Here is a 24,136-nt window from a genome sequence, read left to right on the forward strand (position 1 = left end):
AATATATTTCCTGATGCGTTTGTAACATTCTCGAGGGTTTTCTTATACGAGTATCCCTGTATAATGGCACTAGTATACAGATAGGGCTTTAGAGTTTGAGACTGCTGACCTCAAAGGAAATCTGGTCCTTTTTTATTCAAAAGTTATATCTACACGATTCCCTTTGGCAGTTTGCATCTAATTGATTGAATGTCTTACCAACTGGACCTATAACTAGTCATTCCAAGATTATATTCCATTTAAAGTTCCGGCTTGTTCACCCCTGTTGGGGGAGGGGTTATGTACAATTCATATTCATTTATAGATGGGACACATATAAACGGCATAGATCAATAAGTGATCTAATGTATCTCGTTCTTTTACCTTATTTCCATATTTTCTAATGTACTGCATCCTTTTCATGTTCAAAAGTATAATAAATAGTAGAAAGAATTATAAAAATATAATAATAATAATAATGATAATAGCAGTGATAATAATAATGATGATTATAGGGCCGAATACTTAAAATGATAATGAAAAAAAAAGTGTCACAAGGTTGTCATCGCATTTCTCAGAGTTAAAATGAATAAAATGTTCAACAAAGTAAATAACTCGCAGACTTAATACGTAACGTGTATATGTTATTTTTATGGTTTGCTTTTATAAAATCACCATGATGTGGTCGTTATGATTACCAAGACTACCCCCTCCCTCGCCAAATCATAGAAAATCGGGATGTTTGTATGAATCAACTCTTTACGTTGTACAAGTAAGAAACAAATGATTTCTGACCAAATGAATTCATAAAGGTGACCAAAACCAGGTTAACCAAATCGTTTCACTGTGCTCACTCTCTATTTTCATTAACTTTAAAAATGACCTCGAAATATTTGAAGTGAACTTTTGTACTAGTATCATATTCTTGCATCGCCTGTCCTTTAACAATTACGGAAGGTCATGGTTAAGAATACTGTTATTTTTCCTGCCTATTATCCTTATTTTAGTCTGCCTGTTTTAAAAAAGCTTCTCATGCACCACCAATTATGCCGGACCAACAAATTCTATCATGCGTGAAGTCCCCGTGAAAAAGCAATTAAGAAAGCAACTATTCCAATTCAATTATGGAAATACAAGTCTCGGATCATGTTATTTTGGGTACGTTCCTGCAATTACGAATGAATGAATTATTTGAAAAATATATGTCATAATAAAAAAATGATAAAGAAATTAATGACTTGATTTATTAATTTTCAAACAAATCAGAATTTATCAAAAATAATCATTAAAACTGTCGTTTTACAACTATATGAAAGTGTTAAAACATTATACGGAAATAAATGAACACAAATTAATGAATAAATCACCTGAAAATGTATAAATAATAGACACTCCAGGAAATATTCATAAAAGATTACTTACTTCGAGGAGCTACGATCCACGTTGTCCACCCGATATCTTCAAAATTGACTTCATACTGTTCCAGCTGACATTTGGTCCTCCCGGGTCTCCCCGAAGCCCGATTCTCGGCCCTCCGTTTCCTCCTTAAAGCCTTATGCTCCCTACCCACTCCGCTGTTATCAGTCCTAGAGTTTTCCTCTACCGCGGCGGCTACTTCCAACCGCCTCTCTAATTCTATGCTGTTTTGTAACCGCGTCTCTAATCTGTTTGATGCAGTAAAAGCTGAATGTGTTGCGAGTCTGTTCCTGGTTGACCTCCGGGGTGCCACCACACCTTCTGTCCCAAGAGGCATTGCAATGTCCCGCCTCTGTATCATATTGTCATTAAGATACAGCACCAAAAGGGGCTGCTTTTCCGGCCTGTTATCGGCGGGAAATTTAATAAACCGCACCATTCTTTTAATGAGTGCGCTTCGCGCTCTGACTTTGACTTCGAATGTTCTCGTCATGACACTCGTGTTGTCACTACTTAGTCTTGCACTTTGTGCTTTGTTTAAGAACGCCGATGTGACGTTAAATTGTAATAATCCTGAATATGACAAGTGGATTATTCTCTGATCGACAAGGGTCTTTCGTCTCCTCACGTCACCTTTCCTCTCTAATCTGTACACGTGGTAGACTTCAATAATGGCTCGTTTGTCTTCTGATGGTATAGGTTCCCAAGACGATGTTCTTGATTGGCGTTTGTAAAGAACTATCTCAGCAGACACGATGGTTTCACGATCCAATATCCCTCTGATTTCAAACTCGAACGTCTTGCGACCCGATGAACGAGATCCTGTCAGAAAAAAAACAGAAATAGAAATACTGTCAAGAATTTTGCGAAGTACCACATGACCAAATTGTCTAAAGCTATGAATGTGGGAAATCAACCCAGGACTGAAACGAGGTCAAAATACAACCCAAGAATTGTAAAATGTGAAATCTATCCAATGTAGGCCTACTTTAATTTATCATCACTTTGGGTTTCCCAATTATTACATGTTGGGACTATTTAGTAAAGCAAGTTGGTAGACTTAAGAGTAGGAAAATAGAGGTCCAAAGACTCCAAAGACTAGGACAAAAATAGAATGCTTAATTTGTGTAATGTATCTGTATTTCGAAGTAACTTTCTTAATTGATGGTATTAGTATTAACGCATTGGCTACGCATTGTTTACTTCCAGTCGGCTTTTCACAGGAAACACCTGTTTCCGGTAGGCAGCGCAGGTTAAGTTAAACCTTAGAACATCATCTCTGAGGTATATCTATGATAATCCACAGGGTACAAGAGAGATGTCTGCTTTATGTTCTTCGGTTGACCTTGAATTAGTAATTAGTGTCCAAAGTATAATCAGGTGCCCATAGTCCCCATACCTTCCCTGGCCGAAAGGACCCTCTCTCTCTCTCTCTCTCTCTCTCCAGATAAAGATTTGGTACATCGTGTGGTCCACAATTCCACAATGGAGTCCTGAAATCCTGACCAGGGCCCAGTAACACAAAGTTTAGCGATTGATCGGCTAAATGAAATGGCCTGTCAGAACGATCGTTGCATCCGCAATTTGCTCAGTAGACTGACTTGGAACCAATCAGAATTGTTCTTTCAATAGTCATTAACCATTATGACTCGAACTGGACCAGGACCTCTGTACCCCGGTCCATTACACAAAGGCTTGCAATGGATTCCAAATAATTTTGAAATAAAGATTCTGATTGGTTCGTGACCGGTTGATGATGAATATTGGCCATTATCATGTAGGAATTGATTGATTTCAACCGCTTTGAGCCAAGGTCAAGTTGTCCAAGAAAGGATTCTTTACCGAATTTCTTGACCCACTTTGCCGGTGATCTAACCTTCCACCCCGTTCTTGGTTGGACTGACTCATGTCTGTTATTTCTCACCATTGTTTTGTCGGTGTATTCTGAAGGTATGTCATTAACTATAGACCTTATGCATTGACGTCTTCAAGAAGCCATCTTTGAGGATGAAGCCGTTGCCTTGCATGCCTTTGTGATATGCAGCTGGCGCATCTCTGACAACTCCGTTCACACGTATTACTATATACTCTGCGGGAGGGCGCGATGATATCATGACTTCCTATGCATAAAGTCTATTGTTCATAATTGCGTCTGCAAGGTGCGCTGTCTTCGTTTTTAATATGACAATCCCACTAGGATAATAGCGTTTATTACGGTTCAGCTAAATGTCACCAATTCACAGCTTTATTCTTTGAATGAATGACTTAAATCTGCATGCCACATAATATTGAAGAATGGGTTCAATAAACAAATGCAATCGTTTGAGACTTAATCGCAGATGACATGACACAATTAGAACTGCCCATGCGGAATGTACACGGAGATTTCATTGACCACATTAACCAATTTAAGCCTAAACAAAACTAACCTTCACCTTCTCTTAAAATTTGAAGTCGGAAAAGGTCGAAACACAAACATTAAGAAAATGATAAACTTTTTTTAATGCCACGAAATTCTTCATTTACTTTTAAGAGAAGTAGATTCCCTCTTTCAAAACGCAAACACGATTAATTCCAGGAACATTGTATCAGATTCTTGAAATTACTTTGGCTTAATAATATGTCATTGGCCATTTCGTGTCCAGCAGTATAGAACGGCTAGGTCGGATTTTCTCGTATGGGTTCTTATTCCAAAGCGATTCAATCATCTGTGGTCTCGGTTTTTTTCTTGTGGACCCAGCGATTACATGGTTGGGTTTAGCTGTATTACCTATAGTACAATGGCATGCATGATTTCAGGTCCAAAAGCTGACATTCTGTATGCTAAAGAAAGACCCTTGTGGGTGCCCATATTCCATCGCTCTCTCGAGTTCATATCACCTGATGCACTGAACTTATTACTGATGTGTACTGTGCTATCGATTATTTTATGGCACTGGGATAATGGTAATAATTTAGGAGACCTTGACCAAGACCCTACTCATCAAGGGGTTTTCCATAGATGTTAGATGTCGTAACTTGATTTGAATATAGCGAGTTTTCGAAATTGCAAAGGGGACGGATTCTATAACATAGTAAATCTACTGAAAATGCCCGTCAAATCGCAATGAACAGTTTAGAGCTCATTGTCGAATATTGGTGAACTTGGAGAGCTGATCGTCGTAAAATTCTGAGCTGGCGAAAAATCAATTACAAACATGACGTTTGTTCAGAGTCCAGGGCGACACTGCTGTTTTTGAATCACCGAGCCTCGCCAAAGGCCGCTTTGTCATGAAGGGCTTTTGGCAGATTCTCAAAGCTCAAAAAAGCGTCTACGTAGTGGTTGTGGAAACTACCTCGAAAGACTTCCCGGACAGTGGGTGTTTACGTAATGCAACGCCACGCAACGCATCAGTAACAATATGACCATCGGTTGCGTATGTCAGTAATCATGGAACAGATTGAATAATCTTACCTTACACGTAGACGGATTCACATGGAATTAGACGCTATTATTCCATTATAATACTGCTATAGTCGAAACTGAGATTTGGGAACTATATTTAGTGCGAGTTAAGCATTCACTTAATATGATAACTTGATGTATACTGGAAGAAAGACACCAAATAAATTAATTCCGAAAGCTTTGGAGGTCATGGGTCTTGAACAGTGTCATTAGAATCAGCTCACTGGCTTGAACTCTATTAAAGTCCTAAGCTGGACCCGCTGGAGCTTATTTTTATTTGCATCCGTGTAATAGACGGGGTTTTAGTACTTCGACCCAGTGGTAAAATTTTACTTACTTAGTGATAAGGAAAGAAGGTCTCTAGATAATGAATCTTGGATGGAGTGAGAGATCGTTTTGATAGTTTTTGTTCGAGCTCTTTCATGAATTTAAAAAAACATCCCGAGAAACATGATGCATGATGCTAAGAACAGGCCATGCGTCAGTAGAAGACGTTAACATCCCCATGACTATAATATAACATAACTCTTATTTACTGAGCAATGTTGTTGTGATTCACTTTTTAATCCCATGCTTCTAAATGTATCAGAGGATCGGATCGGATTTCAGAATGCAGAAATAATCCTGCCCGAAAGACACGATTTTGTCACTTTTCTTGTACAAGGTGAACCTGAAGGTCTCACAATGGCTTAAGTGAAACTTAAAAGAGAAAGTTGATAAGGTTTAATCTATTAGGTTTCAAAGTGTTTTTCAGAGCAGAAGTAATGGGTTCCATGATGGCAGTATCCTTGGTTATGATCATGTAAATGAGTTGCAAGCTTGTGTTTTATAGGGCTTAATGTGTTGTTTTCGTGTAAAAAAGGTTGTTGATCTTTCAGGGTCCAGTAACTCAAAGAATATCAATTTCTCGTATGCTTGATTTGTACGATCAATTGTACATTGTAGCCAATGCAATCAATCGTAAAAGAATCTTGTACGACGATTGTTAAGCTTTAAGGTTCCGGGCTCTGGTCCTTGAAAAGGATTTTCATCATGTTCCTGGATGGTATACATCGGGGAGACTTGCTTTCTATAAATCTTAACAATATATATAGCGTTTTGATAAGCGCAACGGGATAATTAAGAGTGCGAATTGGGCTACTTAGCAAACTGGTTTATTGTTATTTAGGAAAGCTGGATATAACCTAAGCGGTTCATCCGCTTCCATATACTTTCACGCATGAAAAAAGTCGAGGAAACCCAGCATATGTACCGACTTTCGAATTTAAGAACCGACCATGTCCATACAAGTTTATAATCTCAACCGAGATTTGTTAGATGACGATTTTTTCGACACAGCTACCAAATCTTGCTATACCAAAAACGAAATGGATTCCAATATAATTATGTATTCTAAAAAAGACGTTTGGATCTCTGTAAATTTTCATCTAGGAAGGAATAATTAGGAGAAATCAATTTTCAAGCGGAATTGATTTCTGGTAACTTAAGGTAGAATAATCAGTGTCCACTATCTCGCTAATTACCATCTCGGACGAAAGTGTGACAGTTATGGCTAAACGTAATCGTATCATAGAAACCATGGTTTCTAATCAGGGTAATATATTTTTATAAACAAATTTCGACGTCTTGTTCCTCTGTTTAGTCAACGAGATGATTTAAAGTGATCGATTTAAAATAACTATCAGCGAATTCAACTGGGAGCACTGTGGAAAAGCTAAATCCTAGAGTAAATCCACAGACATTTTTTTTGTACAAAAATTGGTATGGACGCTCTGTCGATGACAAACAAATTTCAGGTTGCCTTTGTGGTACCGAACTGCTTTTATTCTGGAAGATCAGAGTCACTCTAGCCCATTTAGCAAGTAACTGAGAGGGATCATACTTGATTATAGGGTAAATGACTTCTTAATGATCTTATTATTTCTGGTTATGTATCTCGGGGGGGGGGGGTTACTCACGACAAATTTACAACGAAAACCTTGTTGACACTTTTCAGCAGAAGTCAATAAACATCTCTTCTTTTTTTTAGTCTCACACGCGTACGAATCGATGTCTTGACTACGGTTCGTGAAACAATATTCATTTAATGGTTATCGAATTTCAATGAAACTGCATGTACAATAGTTCAATTATTACAGAATAGTAGAAAATCATATCACTTCATAAAATTCATGATAAGGCAGTGTTGGAATTCAGTATTAATTTAAAAAAAAATGATAGGCTTTTAACATATATGAATATTAATTACACTTATCTATTTCATCATGTTCATTTACTGTTTTATGTTGTCAGCTTTCGAAAGAAAAGCCAAAATAAGAAAGAATGCCAAATTAACCCATTACCTACTGAATTATGTTATTCCCATAGGCTTTGTTCAGGAACGAAAAGGTTGCAGTAGTCAACGGGTTAAACAGTAAATTCCTTGGAAATGATACTTAAATAGATCGAGCTCTTTCTTGGTACTTAAGTTGGTGTTCTTTATAGTCATTATCTTCCTTCATGCTTCCATTTCTTCAAAGAAATAGATACCCTCAGAGAGTTAAGGCATTTCCTCCGATTGCTGTATTGTGTGTATACAGCAATCGAACCACTGTGACTCTTTCAGTAATTGCAAGGACGGCTTTGTATTTTACAATAAAATATAGATAATTCCATTCATAAGTATGTTAACAGTGAAGTAGGGCAATAACCTTATCATTTGATATGGCATGTCTTTGCAGCAGAATATGCACTCTTTTGTGCCACCATTGAAACTATCAGCAGCCAAAAAAAATCGCAACTTTTAAAATGAAATTGCTTCGATCTGAATTTTAGAGAAAAGCTGGCGAATGACCTTTAAATTTTGCAATTGTTGCGATACAAAGCTGAAATATTAATATCAAACTTTGATAGAGTGCTCTTGAAATTAACCATGATTGGTATGGTTATGATGATGTTGTGTGGCATAAGCATATCGTGCGAGTAATTAACCGTGAACTATACCATTATCTCATATCAGATAAAACTAATTGATACAAAACGATTAATGGTCTTGCTCTTTCAGAACCAGGATCGTAACGTGTCAGGAACCATCACAGCTATCATCCACAACCTCAAGGTTGACCCCGAGAGTTCATAAACAACCTCTTTTTCAATCGTTCTAACCAGCGCGATCAAATGAATCAATTATTATCCCAAAAAGCATATCAATTGGTGTAAGATTTTATCTGGGGTTGGCGCTCAATGGGTAGAGTCCTAATTTGATTTTATCGTATGTTCCTTTTCTGTCGCAGCAATTTTCAATCTTGGTATATCTTGCTAATGGCTATCATTAGCGAAATTGACCCTAACAAGAGATCTACTAATAAACTTTAGGTGGGGATTTTCACGTTTCACGATCTCATGAATAACGTGCAAATATTTCACACACCTACAAATGTGTTCTCAACTGGAATTTAGTATTTCTGTAATGTCAAAACATTGTGCTGCTACCGTTTCCATTTTAAGGATAAAATATCCATTGTAGTTTCAAGGAGTTTGACTATGCCAACACTACTAGGAATTCACTTCCAAAAACTTTTCAAAGACGTATTGCGCTATATACAACCGTTTAAATGAAATGTGAATTCAACTCATCGTTAGATAAGTGGTTAGCGGGTGGTTGATTAGTTGATTCGTTTGTAATAGGTCACATGTACTAAAGTAGTTTGGTGGATTGTCATGTTTTTTCATTGATTAATTGGCTGATTCCGTGATTGGCTAATGCCATGGAGTGCCCGATGCTTGGGATAGTTGGTTAGGTAAATTGTTAGATATTTGTTGGGTAGATCATGCAAGATGGTGAGATGGTATGACTGTTTTATTTATTAATTTGTTGGTAGGACACTTAGTTGAATGACACGTTAGATGATTGGTTGGATTGCCAGATTGGTGGATAGACGGATGATCAGCTGGTTACGTGGTTGGGTTGCTGGTTGGTTATGGTTATATCAATACTTAAGATAGATGGTTAGATGGTAGGTAGACGGATGGACAGTTGGTTTCGTGGTTGAGTTGCTGGTTGGTTATGGTTATATGAATAACTAACATGATTAAGATAGATGTTTGGATGGTAGATAGACGGATGGTCAGTTGGTTTCGTGGTTGAGTTGCTGGTTGGTTATGGTTATATGAATAATTAAGATATATGTTTGGATGGTAGACGGATGGTCAGTTGGTTTTGTTGTTGGGTTGCTGGTTGGTTATGGTTATATGATTAAGATAGATGTTTGGATGGTAGATAGACGGATGGTCAGTTGGTTTTGTTGTTGGGTTGCTGGTTGGTTATGGTTATATGAACAATTAAGATAGATGGTTAGATGGTAGGTAGACGGATGGTCAGTTGGTTTCGTTGTTGGGTTGCTGGTTGGTTAAGGTTAGATGAATAATTAAGACCGACAGAGATGGGGTCGGTCGGTCGGTTGGTTGGTTGGTCGGTCGGTTGGTTGGTCGGTTGGTTGGTTGGTTGGTTGGTTGGTCGGTTGGTTGGTTGGTCGGTTGGTTGGTTGGTTGGTTCAGTCCTTCGTTGGTTGGTTCCGACCTTCGTTGGTTGGTTGATTGGGTTAGGTGGCTGGTTCGGTGGTTGTGTGACAGGTTGGTTGCATGATTGTTTTGACAAATAGATGTTTGATTAGTAGGATTGATGGTTGGATTAATAGTTCGTAGTGTTATCCGTTCGTTTAATAGATGGTTGGTTGTTTTGGAAGGTTGGCTGGCTGGTTGGTTGGTCTGTTGGTTGGTTGTTTGACTATTGCAGGGTTGAATCATCAGTTGGATGTTGATTGGTTCGTTTGCTGGATGTTTCTTTAGATGGTTGCTTAGTTGGTAAGATAGTTACTTCGTTTGTTACTTGGATTGGATGTTGAAAAGTTTGTTGGTTCGATTGTCGGACGCTTTGTTATATGATTGGTTGATCGGATGGTTTGGGGATGTTCGGATGAATGTTATATGATTTGCTGGCTGGTTTGTCAGTAAGTTTTATTGGCAGGATACATGGATGACTTGTTAGATGGTTGGTTGATTTGATGGATACATTTTTCTGTAGTATTAATTTGAAGGTATTTCGGGTATGCCAATTACGAATTATTCAAAAACGCATTTCTGCAACCTGGAAATGTCCTATGAAATATCAATAAAACAATACTCTCTCTCTGTATCCTTCGTTGGCAATCTTGAATGACCAGAACGACGAAAACATAGATCCAAATTATTGCAAATGAACAAATCAAATGCAGATTAACTTTGACCTGATAGAGAAGCAATGACATTAAGTTAAAGTCTGTTGCTGGTGGGGTTTTTTTTCTTGTTTTGGGAGATGCAACAGACCCCCGCTCTATCAATCTGGAGTTACAAGTTTTAATCAATTAGAATTTCATTTCTGAACATCGCTCATGTTAGCCAAACGTCACTCAGATGCGTACAGCATATCATCCAGGCTTAGCTTTATCGAACCAAGAACATAAGAAGAAAAAGTCTTCCAAGTTTTCGAATCAAGTAAGTAAACCCGTTTGTTTTAATAATTCTCTTAGACCGTTTTGAGAGGGAAGGAATGGGATTTTGAAGCAGAGGGTAAACATAGCGGAGACGGGCCGTATGACAGCTCAGTACAAGCTCGGCGCCAGGTTTGGCATAGGCAACATTTATCTCAGACTCTTGTCTTATGTGTCTCGTTTAGGAAACGCCATCATCATATTGGGAATAACAGACCAAGTTAAAACCGGAACAAAGTAGGGGGTTGAAAACGGCATGAAAATTTTATCAAAGTAAAGCCCTCATCGGTCCATTTAGTTGATTCTAAGACAATGCCATCCAGAAGCCCTATTCAGAACGTCTTGTTGGGCTCCTATTGTCTTTTATTAGTCTTTTTACTCATCTTCAGTAGATAGAGATGTATTGACAATATTACCATTTACAACTTTAAGTTCATGTTTTTGCTGATTAATTTCTATTTCCGATTTGCAATTGGAAAATTTAAAGAAATCAAATCAAATTGATTTCACATTTACTATGAAACAAGTTCATATCAACCACATCATCGGTGAAACTGTTAGAATTACACGCGTGATCATTCTAATCATGAGATGCGCGATTGTTGAGGCTATCATTATCGCATAAGCTGCTTCTGCTACACGACAATGCCTCCCCTAAAACATGAAAAATATCATCAAGAATTGCTAAGCTGGGAGCATCTACAATGTACGTATACATCACGTAAAGTCCTAAGAAAAGAATATTACTGTTTCTGGATAATGCATTATCATATATTACTATGTAAAACCATTACAAAAAAAAAACATATGATAAATCTAAAGTAGAAAACTACTTTGAATTATATTTCCTTAAAAGTTCGTGAAATAAGCAAAATGTTGTTAATCATCTAAACCTCCTATTCCTACGTTTTTTCAATTACTTTTCGTCATGTGAAATCATATTCCTCCCTTTTCCATATTCTTAAAGAGAAATATATGAATTACACCTTATAATGATAAGTGATACATTTCGTTTTCAATTCTCTTCATTCAGCTTGGAATGTAAATATAAAGCTACCTTTATAGAAGAAAACCATCAATCATGAAAAACTGGCCCAAGCTTAGATCTTCCCAAACTACATTTTTGGGATACTCTACCTTTCCAAAATCTATTATCTGGATAAACCTAGTCGATAGAGTGATATATTCTTACCGAAATCACATGAATATAAGGTCTCCTTTTCATAACAGATTCGAGGTAAGCGTAAAAACGGAGAGACCCAAAAGATCACCCTTTTGAAATGAAAAAGGGAAAAGAAAAGAGAAGACGCACATTAACGACGGTATGAATGGGGTCGCTTTCTCCGATAAATCCTTTTTTTCGTAAATGATAGGGAAAATACTGAGGGAAGGGTTGTATTTCAATAACCGAATCAATCTGTCAGAATATTCTACTTTAATCTATTCTATATACACACTATCGAATATATTAGACTTACATTACCCTGGTAATTACAGTTATGAGAGTTGGTCTGAACAGATCCTCTTCACTGGAGTATTATGTTATAATTATGAAACATATTCTGTAGTTTATACCTTTTGCTTGTATTTATGTAATATCTCTCTTTCGCAAACGCAAATACACATACCCACACACCCTTTTCGCACATACGAACTTATTTCTTTCTCCAGTATAGCAAGGGGTACTTTCGGCAACGAATAAACCCATTCAAGAGATTCAATTATTGTCCTACCACTTTGTATTTTCGATGATACAGCAACTTTCTTTTAAAGTCTGGTGTTTAGGAAGCATTTTTAACGTTTAAATCCATCGCGTTGCATTGATGTAGTTCACAAACTCAGGCGAATGTGTTTGAATGAGTGCGCGAGCAGCAGCAAGCAACGTCGGATTGTATAGGTTGACTTTGATACCAGTTTTGACCTACAATTCGCATCCCAACAACATACACACACACTTTTTAACCGCTTTCTCCCTCATCCTTTGCCCATTGTGAGCACACGGTGGTGACAGCATCCCCGTGCTTTAAGGCGCCTTGTTGAATGATGTCTAAAGGAAGACTTTGCGCGCTTAAAACATATCCAGAACAGCTTTAAATACACTCGTTGACAGGGGACCGGAGACACGGCTCTTCCTTCAGATGTAAAAGCGGTGTCAAGCATGAGGAGGAGAGAGGGAGGTGGCAATAGGAATCTAAACAAAATGAAAGAAAGTGAGATGGGTAAGAGAATTTGGAAAATGGGTTTAAAATATGAAAAGGGAAAGTTCATGAAGAGAAGGCTGCTGTTCACCAGGAGAGGCAGGAAGAGAATGTGGAGGAAACGTATTTTAAATGTAGATGATGAAGAAAGCTAAGATCTAGATATAGTAGAAGGGAAGAGAAGTTTGTTTTGAGAAGGGGTTAAAGCACGATTTGGGTCAATTAAAAAGAGTAAAATATTTTCAGAGAATCTAGGGTTGGGTTTCTTGGTTTAGACCCGGGGGATCCACGGTCTGCTACCTCCACAGGAATAATGGGAATGCAAGAATTCCTTTTCTTTTTAACATCACTTTAATTCTGTCCCACCCCTCCCCTCCGCAGCTCCCTGCTTCCTTCACCGCCCAATAAACCCTCTCCCTCCCACACACACACACTCATTCCACATCACTTTTATGTAAGCACGTTGTGTACAACCTTATCTTTTATCAACCACTCTCCCTTTTTTGTAAGAGTAAACACAAACACACGCACACCTTAACTTGACCTCCCTCTACGCACACTCACAAACACAGCACACACCCACGGACATATTTAATTCTTTCTCTCTATCTCCCTCCCTCTCTCTTCTTCTTCTCTCACAATTTCTCCATCTCTCCTTCCAACTCTTCCATTCATTCCCATTTACTCGCTTTTACTCTCCGCCTTCTCTGTCTCGTGACCTACATGGAAACCCAAAGAAGAAAGAGAATGAGAAAAAAAAGTTTCAGGTCTTCGGAAGACACGTTGTAGCACTTAACAATACCATCGGGATTACTTGCCTTTACTTGTCAGTGATATGACAGGATTCGTTCTACACAATCCTGTTTTCATTACTAGTCTTTGTTTATCGCTATGGTTGTCTGTGTCCTCCTATAGAAACAATATACTGGTTGTTATGACGTTTTCCCCGTCATACCACATCATACGGTATTCTCCATCACAACAACCCTTCTCAGCCATCGTTTTCAATTCAACGGCTTTAATTCCGCCTTTTTTCGATCATAATAATTTTGACACCCCTTTTTTCTTAATTTGGGTTAAAACGGGATTCAACTCTGACGTTAAGTTGGTTTTTAATACAGGTGCAAAATTACACATACCTTACCATTCAAAGTTTAGACAATCAAGCAAATTATAATTCAGTTATTATTTACTCAAATTTTCAAATCATCAGCACTTTATTACGATCAATATTTATATATATATATGATACAAAGAGTTAAAATGTAGAAACAAATATTTAGAAATAATAAATTTGGAATATGTAGAAAAACATTATTTCGTAACGTAACGTCATGTGGGAGCTTTACCTCATGCCTTGTATAATAAATTCTGTAAATGCAATCGTTGTGGTTCATGGTGAATGAATATATTTCAATAGAAATGTCTATAAAACAATCTCTCTGATCTTTCGAAGGTGAACTCATTTTACTTTTCAAGTTCATTTTGTGGAAATGTGTAATATACAGTGAATGATGGAATGGATACATCAGACACGTTCCATGGTCACTGTGGATTTGAAATTAAATTTGAATTTGAATCAAATTTGACTGAAAAAGAATATTTAATGAAATCTAGATTACAAGATTGTCTACTCCAATACGTATCTTTTCTCTCCTCTCCTCAAAATTCTTTTGATCATAAAACACTTTAAAAGTCAGATTGCCCATTCCATTCTGAAACAAATCATTAAAATTTAACAATTTCAAATGTTTACAAGTTAGACAAAGGAATCTTTTATGTATACTCGCGTTTTCTAAACTGTTTACGTCATAATAATACACGCCATTTTACAGTATATATATTTCAATCATCTATTCTCAATTATCATTGTACCTGAAAATTTATAATTTTACCGAAGAGCTAAAATTAAATTTTCACTTTATGAGTAAAAGAATTAGAGAAATTTTGATATTTTAATACGATAACATGCATACCGAAGCATTTCTCTCTAAATTTGTACAAATAACAACAAATGACCAAACCCCATTCCTATCACGTGGCCTGTAGATTTTAATTAGCTTCGTTTGCAGGTAGATTGTAAATGTACTATATAGCTTATTGGCTAATCGCCATGCAAGTGCTTATAATGTGGGACTTATAATGAATAAATGACAAGGTAATAATCAAGTTGGGTTCACCAGAAGTTCAAAGTAATATAGTCAGCATTAATATTTCGACTCTCGTTGAAATCTGAAATTTTCCCCAAAGTTGCCGCGTTAACGGTAAGGCTCCTCACAAACAATTAAGAATTATGATTTGATATGCGGAATTGGAATCATGGTAAATATGTAATCTTACAGTGGAATTTAGACGAAATAGTGTAAAAAAAAAGATATATACTCTTTGCGGTATCTTTTCAAAATGAACGTATCATCTTTAGCGATCAAATTGCAGATATCTCGATACCAAATAAAAAGTAACTTTTGACGCAAGAATATACCTTATACTCATAATCTGAATTTCACGGATTGTTGTTTCTTCGCAGCATGTTACAAGCATACCACGCAAATATTTATCCACACTCTGTGTGAAAAGATCAATGGCAGATTAATACATTTTTTCTAAATTTTCCCCCCTTTTCTATACCTGTCTCTCCCAGTCATATCATTGATACAATTTCAATATACGGAATGCCTCCGTTTGTGTCCCTCGTACCGTGTGATAAACTTGCCCAGAGCAAGTTTCCACAAAAGATCGAGGGATTTATTCCATATTTTTCTCTTACGTCTCATTCTTCCTTAACTGTTCAAAATCAATGACCTTTGAATGAGCATGACAGAGCGAGACGTCCACGACTGAGCCTGGGCAAGATTGTTTAACCCCCACCCCCCCCCCCCTTCCCCCTCCCACTCACCGCCATGTTAATCAACTCTTAAATTGATCCCAAATAGCATCCTAATTATTGTTTCACTTGCTTGTCTGTTATCAAAGCGCTTAAAGGGCCCATGCCATACGAGCAAACGTAACTACCAACAAATGTGTGTATGAAAAAGGGGAAGTATTCGTATTCCTAGCAAAGTAACACTAAGTAATATAACAAAGCTACGTGATAAAAAGAAGAGCAGTCTGGTTATTAGACAAGCTTGCGAAATCTCAATTAAACTTTACACAAGAGGGGGCATTAACTCGAAAAGAAAATTCTCGCACATGCCTGTTATCACATTCATAACTATCGGCCTCAATTGGATTTATGCAAACTGTAAAAAATATTGGGTAAAATTTTAACCTGCACGAGGGTAATTATGTGTCCAACCAATTTGGGGAAGTGTTTTACCAAATGCGGGAAGCATATTGTCCAGTACACTGGATAAATAAAAATGCCCAATGTTGATGGGACACATAATTACCCTCATGGAGCATTTTTACCCAATATTTTTTAGAGTGAACTGTCCAGAGCAATTCATTTATCTTTTCGTCTACTATAACTGAATCACCTTTAGCTTATTTTTAATTGGCATCTGCAGTGTTTATTATCATATCTTGCACTTACAATAATGTATTTATGTCTAAATTATGTTATCCCTCAACTGTTATAAACTTGTTACATATTACTTTATTATGTCCCATTTTGATGAAGTTCATGTATTGTAAATTTATCTTAACTATACAATACATGCAGAAACTCAGAAAACGGGATACTCCTCCTCTCAACCAATGTTACTTCCAAGTATTTAGATGAAAATTGTCAGATTCAATGAATCGAAATCCGCTAAAATCAACACATCATTTCGACTATTTTGTTCAAGAAAATATAGGTTTGCAACAAGGCTTCATTGAATAATACCTTTTAACAGCAAACGTAATAAAGAATTATCAAAAGCTTTAATCGAGTCCTCATTAAATCAACATAACCTGAGACTGTATGGTAGCATGTAATAGGAATGACATTTGGACGGTAATGTCATGAAGTTTCATTAGATGAGAAACCTTCCACAACCTACATGACCATCCAGGGATGTCCTATTTATGCATATAGCGCTAATTTCAACTTGGTTGAAACATGTACCTATATCATACATTTAGGTCCATGGTTGAAATAAGGACAAGCGTGTTTTACCCCCCCCCCCCTTGTGTGTTTTGTTTGGTGCAAAATCTCTGGTGAAAATAACTGTTTGTGAAATATTCGTTTTCGGCCGTGAGGTTTTAAACAAAAATTGAAATAGCTATTCTGATTGACCCCCGGTTAGTCTTGTAAACAAAATATGCATGTTTCAATAAACTCGATCCTTCATTGCCATTTTGCGATTGATCGTAAACCTGTGTTCGATGCATACAGTTCCCCCATTATTGTTCGAAACTGTGAAATAGAGGGAAACACCATGTTGAACTGGAGACTATTTTGGTCTGACACCGCATTTGCTGGTTGAATGTTGGATGCAAATGCTCCTTTGTATTTCTTTCCAGAAATAAAGTAACTAATTCCATCGGTGGCTACGTGTGTGAGGTCTACCTTGTCCGATGATGACTGTAATTGTAGTAATTCGTACGTAATTTGGCCAATTTTCTTTTGCTTGGTAATTCTGTACACTAACAAGCTTGGCCTGTCGACACGGTCTTACACATCAATAGTGTCAGCCTTTCAGGGTCTGGGGTGAACTGTATATTCTATAAATCATACCTGATATAACTTTTGTTGTAGTCCTCAAATAATATTTGTTTTCAGCGATGGTCTGTGACAGATTGGACCTCAAAAGAAAGAGGAAAACAGATGCACGCTTGGTGATTTGTACACAAATCAAGTGGAAATAGAGTTCAGTCTTGACTCCATGAGCCAGCCTACTTTTGCAGTTGGTCCCCTTCGACGTATTAATTAATATTCATTGCATTGGAATGGTGGAGAGAGAAGCTATTTATAAGCATTGGCTTAATATGACCATTGACGCCTAACTAGCAATAATAACCATGCTGCTGATTTTTATTATCAACAAAGCTTTCACATAATCTGTTTGAAATAGATCGTAATCCAGCTACAGTAGTGTATATGTAGAATGAATATGACGGGTAAATGAATTTCATTGGTTGTGGACGTCAGATATATAGGGTGCTTTACTTTGTCATACATGTCAGAGGTAAAAGCATGTCTGATGTACAATGATAATTGAGAAAATGTTTAGTTTAAAGAGTCAGGTGGACAAATATGGCGTACAGTGAGAAAAAAAATTTGGAGTATTATTATCATTTTTTTTCAATTTACAAGATCAAGATCAAATTGATGAGTAGGGGAGTAGGAATGAATAACCTTCATAAACAAAGTATATTAAGAGCATCACATAAATATCAACAACGATTTCAAAATAAACAAAAATCTTTGAAGTCTTTCAAATAGTAGGGAGAGAGCAAAATATTAACAAATATGAGTTAAATTGTTTTATCCGATCCGTAACATAATGGACGAAAACGAAAATACATACATAATCATTTTTTTAAATGAACAAGAAACAAAAAAAGAACGTGTTGTTTAACTGAGATAAACTTGTATTGATGAGATAATTAAATTGAGTGTAAGAATGAAAATTAATGATCAAAAGTGGCTTTTACATTATTTAATTAAAGGGGAATGAAACCTTTGGAACAAATAGGCTTGTGTAGAAACAGAAAAATCAAAGAATAAGAATAAAGAAAGTTTGAGAAAAATCGGCTAATTAATGAGAAAGTTATGAGCATTTGAATATTACAATCACTAATGCTATGGAGATCCTCCCATTGGCAATGCAACAAGAATGTGTGATGTCACTGATGAACAACTTTCCCTTTGGTGGACTATAAAATACCCTCAAAATGTCTCTTTTTGCTTTTTCTTACGATGATGCAAACTCTTTATCCATTATGTATTCTTACAAAATATGTATTACATGCCCTCATGTAGAAAGAACACATGATCTATGGATAGATGTGATAAAACAGGCAATTCAAGTGAAATATATACTAAAGTAATGGGGAGAGTTGTTCATCAGTGACATCACACATCTTTGTCGCATTGCCAATTTGCTATCTCCATAGCAATAGTGATCGCAATATTCAAATGCTCATAACTTTCTCATTATTTGTCCGATTTTTCTCAAACTTTTGTTGATCTGTTTCTTTGATTTTTCTGTTTTCACACAAGCTATCTTGTTCCAATGGTTTCATTCTCCTTTAATGAATCTTCCGTAGGTTTTTTGGGGGGGTACTTTCTGATCAATTATGGATTGCCAATTCTAATAACAGATACCTAATAGCAGCTGATATAAGTGATAATTTCTCAATTTTTCATAGGCCTGAGCAGATTATTGTATCATGCAGGTTACCGACGTCTGTTCTGCAGGGTTATATGAAGGTTATAGAGTCCCTCAAGGCTCCCTACTTGGCCCTATATTATTTTAAAATTCGTTTAACCTGTCTATTTCTATTTAAATGTAATAACTACCTCTGAAAAGGAAGTATTTTTAACGGTATCGCCAGCCAATTTGAAAATACCAAAGGAAGAACAGTTTTGTTTGCTAAGTGACTTTATACAGCCACTTCACTATTAGTAAATTGAGCTTAATGTGTAAATACATTTATACTATACTACAAATACCACTATAAATGTTCCACTCAAGAACTTTACTATTGATACAAATTCCATGTTTGAATAATAGGTATCAAATAGTACGATTGAAAATTACCCTCACATTCCATCGGGTTTCAAGAATAGTATCCATCCTGAATATTGGATAAATCACACTGGATAGCGACGATTAAGCAATAATGAATCATTGCGTCTAAAACCCCTCTCGTATAATCAGCTCCCCACCAATGAATCGAAAATATGTTCATATCAATCGAACAAAGAGTATCGAATTTTCTGGTGAAGTTTTGATTAATTGGCCACCATGATTGTTGTATATACTATACACATTTCTACTTCATTTTGAATGATTGTACTACGGGGTGTTATAAAAGCCTGAGGTCACACATGATATCACCTGCGTATCCACTAACTGGCGGATCCACGGGGGGCACAACCGGCTCGCCCCCCCCCCCCCCTTGAGAGGCATGATTAAATTTGTAATGTAAAAATGCCGTTAAAACCAAACTGTACCACCCCTCCTCCTTTTGAAAGTAAGGGTCATTTTTTCTTTTTTGCTTCTCAAATTTTCATCTGGAAAATGTGCCCCCCACACTTTTGGAAAAGCCTGGATCCGCCCCTGTGCGTATCATTATCTTCCATCGAATAAGTGTGTTCTATTTTATGAATCTTCTGGTGTCATGAATGCGCAAGGGAAAATGTTCTATTTTTTCTTCAAGAGGGATTTCGAATTGGACAATTTATACCATGCGATACCGTTTATGTAAAATGGATTGCAATATATCAATCAGCATTTTATTTTCTGCATCCATCATTACATATATTTGCTTATTCATCCACTTGGCCATTTAATCATTCTTCGATTCCTATCAAATACTTATACATTATATATTTGTTCTTCTTAAAAACTTACATGACGCCACAGCAAACACATAACATGTACAGAAAAGTGCTTCATACATTTTTTGAACTCTAAAGTTGGGTCAAGTTTGTACAATTAAAAAAAGATAAATTTATGTAAATCTAGAATGACATAATCATAGCAGTCATGCGGTGGTTAAAACCTGTTGGGAAACGAATTATGATTTGAAAGAGTTTTTCTCTATTTATTCAAATCAACATTTTTTTCTGGGGTGGACTTGACCTTTAATTTCGTTCACCTGCAGCAACCACAGCACTCAAGTGAAATCGGATCTAAAATAAGAATGTTACGATATTTTAGGGTTTCGCTTATTTTTCACAAAACAGTTATATGCACAACTCGGTGACATTAATGATAGAATGGATGATGTCCATCACTCACTATTTATTTTGTTTTTTATTGTTTGAAATATACAATATTTTAATTTTTACCAATTTGACATTAAGGAACAACTTGACTGAACCATAAGATGTTATAACAATAATACCACATGTTCAGTATGTTCAGAGAGGAGTAAAACCTTGTCTCACAGGACAATGACGAGAAAATTAAAATAATTCACATTTCATATAATAAAACACAAGAGCAATAGTGAGTGAGTGAGTGATTTCATGCTACCGCCCACGATGTGCATAACTGTTTTTTTTAAATTAAGCGAAACTTAAAAATGTCGTAACTTGTTTATTTTACATCCGATTTTGATGAAATTCGCGGTGTTATGCTTGTTGGATTTTTCTCTTATTTTTTCCCTTATACACTTTCGCAAATGTTAGGTCATTACTTTTGTTCATTTTGTTTATAATTGCATTTATGTATTTGTATTTATGTATTTTTGATATGTGTGTGAAAAATGAAAAGAAATGAAATAAATCAATAAATCTAAATCTAAACAAATGTACATTCACCAATAATTTGCATTTCGATTCTTTCGTAATTTAAATGCAATTTTACTGATCATTTTTCATGAATGAATGCATGAATGAAAAACGTGATTATGATTCAAACAATATCAAATCAAATGGCCATTTTCTTAAACAATGATTTTAATTGATGTGGAATTGCATGTTTTGATGATTTCTGGGTACCTCTTTGATTGCTTCCAAGAAAAAAGTAATTCACTTGATAATCGTTTGTGAATGAGTAATTGAAATTATTAAAAGAACAACCACAATCGAGATCAGAGTACATACGTCTAGAAATAATTTATCAAATGAATGTGGGATAGTAAAGAATTATAGAGTGCTCTATGAAATCAGATAATGTTCTAACACACAGTACACAGCCGTATAAAAAAGTCTGAATGTTATCCTTCCTGCGAGTGACGTAAACTTTAAGTTGCACGCTCGTAATATATACATTCTTAAAACTTATCACTCAAATTGACTAGATCAGTAGTCAGCTGGGTGCACATAATATATCTAGACAGTCTATTCACATTTCTGACGTATATTTTAGTCAGGAATAAGTCTGTTCTAGTAAAATACGACTAGAAAATAGTCAAATATGACTAGAATAACAGATGTACCCAGCTGACCCGATCATCTGGTTATTTTTTACTGATTTGTTTTGAGAGGACTTCACATTTTGTCACAAAATTAGGAAACTTTTCCGAGCATAATACATTCAATACATAAAGCATGTAAAGCATGTTCAGTAATCTAAACAAGTTTTTATCATTGGTTTTGTGAAATAGTTGTGATGAGAAGGAAGAACTCCGTGTGATACTATATGCTACGGTTATGAAAATGATGAGATGATGTTTGCCTCATCTTTCGAGTTCGATGTGATTGCAGGGGAACGAGTCATGAATGGGATGCATTCCCATGGGGTCTGTGATGACTGCGTGAAATAATGAAGTCCCTCCCCACTCCATTACCCATACACAGTTAATCATTCCTTTTCAAAGCTTCCTTGACTTCACAACGATGTAACCTTGGTATCCCTTTTCTTTCCATCTCACCTCCTCACATTCGTTCGAATTATTATTTTTCGATCATCTGATAAAGGTGTTTGTATTAAAGAATCCCTAGATCACATGATGCTGCCTTTTCCACTAAAATCTGACTATTTTGGGACTCAAAAAATTGTGCTAACACCCACCGATAGGTATATAGATCATGTTAGATAATGCAATTAGAAAACACTGGTGCATGATATTGTTGACACGTGGTATTCTAGCATTTATTTATGTTAATGTGGTGATATGGCTCGTAATTGGCTGAAATATTTCACGTGACTAGTAATTTATATTAGCTTACCAGTACTAACATGACTAATGACTAGTTATATTGACCAGCCATGATTTTGAAATGAGAAATGATTTATCGATAATTAAGGATCCCTATCACCATCTTCACTTTCGTATAAAACATATAATGCACAGGATTTTACCCATATAATTGCTACGTTTGAAACACTGGTTTAAAAGGGCACTTACAGCTAATACTCAAACATAATTGTCCTTAAAAATTTAAAAAAAAGAGTTTTTTGTTGGTTTTGTTGTTAACGGAGTGACATGAAAAGTGGCAATTCATGTAATTTGTAACTACTTATTCAGGATATAATCTGTTGACCCCTGATTTTCAAAAAACGTCATTATTGCTGTCTATATTGCAGAATATACACTGGAATTTGCTTTTTCTTAATGGGGAAATATTTATCTTTACTTTCGATAAGCTTTCTTGAGTTCCTTTTTTTCTCCCTTTTACCTATTGCTGCATGTCAACTAGAGCAGGTTAATTCATATGTTGATCGTAAGAAGTAGAACATTTTATGGTTCCTTTATCTCAGCTCTTCACAAAGTTCACATTCGAATCTTTATAATACGTGAAATCACATCCAATACCGAGTTTGATATTCAACTCCATTCACCAAGTGATATACACAGTTGCTTTCAAATCACCCTAACATCGTGTTATTAGACTGGCAAGCGTAGTACTTATTCATTTTATCTGTCCGATGCAATGTTAGTTTAATTACAGCTTCGCCATGTGACTGGACATTGATATAAATGTAAGGTCTCCTAGTGGGGATGGCATGGTGTCCGAGATCTATACAACACCATGTTGGCTTAATTTGCCAGTGGCGACACGGGTCGGGTGGCGCCGTATACGTTAGGGCTGGTTCCGAGCCCTTTGCAGGCTATCAGAGCAAGCTTTAATTGCATTGGAACTCTTATCAATGCATTGCGAGAAAAACAAACATATAGAAAATGAATGGAGACGATACTTTCGTATTTGTATACACTGACACATCATGCTCGACACTTCTTTAAATGTACAATCATTAAAACACAATCATTATTGATGATTATGATTATAAACACAGAAATGACAGCATTCTCCGCTATTCATGCCAATTGTTGGTTCTTTCCCCATGTTATTTTTCTGTAAATGAATAGTACAATGATTTAATCTTACCTGTCTCAGAATAACTTCTGACTGTGTTCGCTGCTGGTGTTGCATCGTCAGCATCGTTAAAATCCTCCGAGGTTTTATCATTTTGTGAACCTTGTAACTTTTCATACAGATCTAACATGAAGGAAGGGGCTTCTTTCACCGCTTTCTTATCAAGCTTCGGTAATTTAGAGAGACCAAATGAAGTCAGTAACCGCCTTTCGGCATCCCCTTCTACCTTAGGTTCTGAATAATCCGAATAGTCGTCCTCTTCTTCCGTTTGTTCGTCGTCATCGACGTCGTTCGACTCCTGGTCGTTTTTACCCGTACGGTGAATCGTTTTCACGCCATGGAGGGGCCTCCTGTTCGGACCGTAAGCCGCCCGGCGGGCGTCGCGATGCCGACCCACCTCGCCGCCTCTTCCCATACTGGTCCGTCGGGTCGAGGGGCGAACTTGTAACCCGTGATAAAATGACAAGAATAAAAGAGATCCGGATCGTGGCCAGGGCAAAGTTGGGCATCAACATGTTGGATTCGTTCGTAAATAACCACCAAGACAGCATGAATGGATAGATATCCCTGCTCGACGATGTCAGCGAGCTAAAATGACCACCAGACTACACCTGCGACGTCGTTTTATTATTCTTCATTGAGAAGCTCAGAGCTTGGTGATGCTATTGGA

General features: G+C 36.6%; 1 protein-coding gene across 1 annotated transcript; it reads right to left on the reverse strand.

Moving 5' to 3' along the window:
• Positions 1 to 1,217: 1,217 nt before the first annotated feature.
• LOC121425537 (growth/differentiation factor 2-like) lies at positions 1,218 to 23,983 on the reverse strand. Its single transcript, XM_041621616.1, has 2 exons — positions 23,479 to 23,983; positions 1,218 to 2,217 (listed from the first exon to the last, which is right to left on the reverse strand). Exons 1-2 carry the CDS (start codon positions 23,879 to 23,881, stop codon positions 1,394 to 1,396), a joined length of 1,227 nt encoding a protein of 408 aa, XP_041477550.1. The 5' UTR covers positions 23,882 to 23,983; the 3' UTR covers positions 1,218 to 1,393.
• Positions 23,984 to 24,136: the final 153 nt, after the last annotated feature.

This window comes from Lytechinus variegatus, chromosome 12, assembly GCF_018143015.1.
Source record: "Lytechinus variegatus isolate NC3 chromosome 12, Lvar_3.0, whole genome shotgun sequence".
In the NCBI taxonomy this organism is placed as follows: Eukaryota; Metazoa; Echinodermata; class Echinoidea; order Temnopleuroida; family Toxopneustidae; genus Lytechinus; species Lytechinus variegatus.